The 2,500-nt window shown below is 40.4% G+C and overlaps 1 protein-coding gene across 1 annotated transcript in view; it reads right to left on the reverse strand.

Moving 5' to 3' along the window:
- Positions 1–6: 6 nt before the first annotated feature.
- Positions 7–2,500, reverse strand: part of LOC133632377 (gastrula zinc finger protein XlCGF57.1-like) — a 15,405-nt gene continuing 12,911 nt past the window's right edge. Inside the window, exon 2 of the mRNA XM_062024767.1 lies at positions 7–2,301. Coding sequence (XP_061880751.1) covers positions 905–2,301 — 1,397 coding nt within the window. The 3' untranslated portion in view covers positions 7–904. The remainder of the gene's footprint in view (positions 2,302–2,500) is intronic.

The following is a 2,500-nucleotide window of genomic DNA, read 5'->3' on the forward strand; positions in this document are numbered from 1 at the left end:
TTGCTTTATCAATGGGGTTGGGACCATCAGTTGTGTTGTGAATGAGAAGGTGTGTCCAAACTTTTGGCCTGTACTGTAGATCGCCTCTCCCGGAATTTGTACTATCAGATAGAATTTGATGTTTGTCGAGGCGTTTGTGAATGTGGTCGCATATTATGCTTTTAGTTCAACAGATCTTTTTTCTTTCCATTGTTAGGTACCGCTATCAATCATATAGGCGCATTTCCAGAAGGATGGAACTGTCTTTTGTGTCCGGGGAAATCTGGAAGAGCTTGGCAAGTACTGGGGGAAATCTCCAGCACACAGTTTTTAAGTGCAGTTGCTGGGATCCCATCAGGTCTATTAGTCTTTAAAGTGTCAGAAGAACACAATTTTATAACAACATTTATAGAATTATTTGGTTTTGGGCTGCAAATTGGGGAGATTATTTGTACACCGAGTCATGTAGACACAAAACATGAACACCAGGGGACCTGGAAGGTGTAGTTTCAGGCAGATCGATTCATGTTGTTGGTGATCAAAGTCAGACATTCTGGAGGCGGTGAAAGCATCACTGAAGAAGACTACAATTCCTCCCCAGCTAGACTCATCAAGTCGGTGTTGTCTGAAGAAGGAGTAACCAAACACTACAAACATCTGTCTTACTGTTAAGGAAAGTGTCAGATACAATAAAGGCATGGTGTGAGTAAGAGATAAGATTATGTTCCAGATAGTCCCACTTTGTACAAATATTCAGATATTTTTGAAAGAAGCAGAGAACTTATTATGAGGAGGCCGTGGGTTTGTGTCGCCGTATATGAGCAACATACAAACTAAACAGCTAATTGGTTATCCTCCCGTGTGAGTTCTTGTGTGTTTTACTGCGTCTGCATTATGACGGACTCTTTTACCACAAACTGGACAGCTAAAGGTTTTTCCTTCTGTGTGTTCTCATGTGTTGAATCAAGTTGCACTTTTTAGGAAAGCCTTTACAACAAACTGAGCAGTTCAACAGTTGTTTTTCTGCTGTGTGCGCTCTTAGGTGTGTAGTCAAACTGCTCCTTTGAGAAAAGCTTTTGCCACAAACGGAACAATGGAATGTTTTTTTCCCTCTGTGTGTTCTCACATGTTTAGTCAAATGACACTTTTGAGTGAAGCTCTGATAACAGACTGAGCAATCAAGTGTTTTTTCATCGGCGTGCGTTCTCATGTGTTGAGTCAAATAGTTTTTTAGAGAAAAGCTTTTGCTGCAAACTGAACAATTAAATGGTCTTTCTCCTGTGTGTGTTCCCATGTGTTGCGTCAAACTGCTCTTTTGGGTATAACTTTTACAACAAACTGTGCAACTAAATGGTTTTTCTCCCGTGTGTGTTCTCATGTGTTGAGTCAAGTAATTTTTCAGAGAAAACCTTTTGCCACAAACTGCACAATCGAACAGTTTTTCTCCAGTGTGTGTTTTTATGTGTCCAGTCAAACTGTTCTTTTGAGTAAAGCTTTTATAACAAAAGGAGCATTTAAAATTTCTTTCTCCTGTGTGTGTTCTCATGTGATGAGTCAAATAATTTTTAAGAGAGAATCTTTTGCCACAAACTAAACACCGAAATGTTTTTTCTCCTGTGTGTATTCCCATGTGTTGAGTCAAACTACTCTTCTGAGTAAAGCTTTTACAGCAAACTGAGCATTTAAATGGTTTTTCACCTGTGTGTGTTCTCGTGTGTTGAGTCAAATAATTCTTCATAGAAAAGTTTTTACCACAAATTGAACAATTAAAGGGTTTTTCTCCTGTATGCGTTCTCATGTGGTGAGTCAAACTGCTCTTTTGAGTAAAGCTTTTACTGCAAACTGAACAATTAAATGGTTTTTCTCCTGTGTGTGTTTTTACGTGTTTTGCCAAATTGCTCCTGTGACCAAAGATTTTAGCACAAACTGAGCAGCTCAACCATTTTTTACCTCTCTTCTCTTTAGGGTATTCAGAGTGTTTGTTGTCAGTGTGAGTCTTTATATCACCTTCAGAGTCTGTATTGCTGCTCAAAGGTACTTCAACTTCGTCTTCAGCCTCACTATCTGATAGTGGAGCTAAGAGGTTGTCCAGTTGTGGTTCCTCTTCATCATCTTCAATCTTCACAGAGACAACAGTCAGTGGCAACTTGGTGAGATCAGCTTCCTGTGGTCCTAGATGACAATCTCCCTCCTGAGTGATCCAGAGTTCCTCCTCTTCCTCTTTAATGTGGGGTGGCTGTGGAGTCTTCTGCTTCAAAGAGGAAGTCCCTCCTGCCAACTGAGGGGAAAGTTCTTCTTGCTGACCAATCAGCGGCTGGACGTCTGAGGAACACAAACACACTTTAGCTCAGACATTAACCATGAGATGTTTCCCCTTCAACCCGCTACCCACTTTCTTCTACGTACTGTATGTGTGTGTAGTGTTCCATTGCCATTCATTTAGTGCATTTCCAAAAGGATGGATAAACGTTTACATGACTTGACTTAGACTCGGACAAGTGAAGCTGGAATTCCAGAAAAA

This window comes from Entelurus aequoreus, linkage group LG17 (assembly GCF_033978785.1).
Source record: "Entelurus aequoreus isolate RoL-2023_Sb linkage group LG17, RoL_Eaeq_v1.1, whole genome shotgun sequence".
NCBI lineage: Eukaryota > Metazoa > Chordata > Actinopteri > Syngnathiformes > Syngnathidae > Entelurus > Entelurus aequoreus.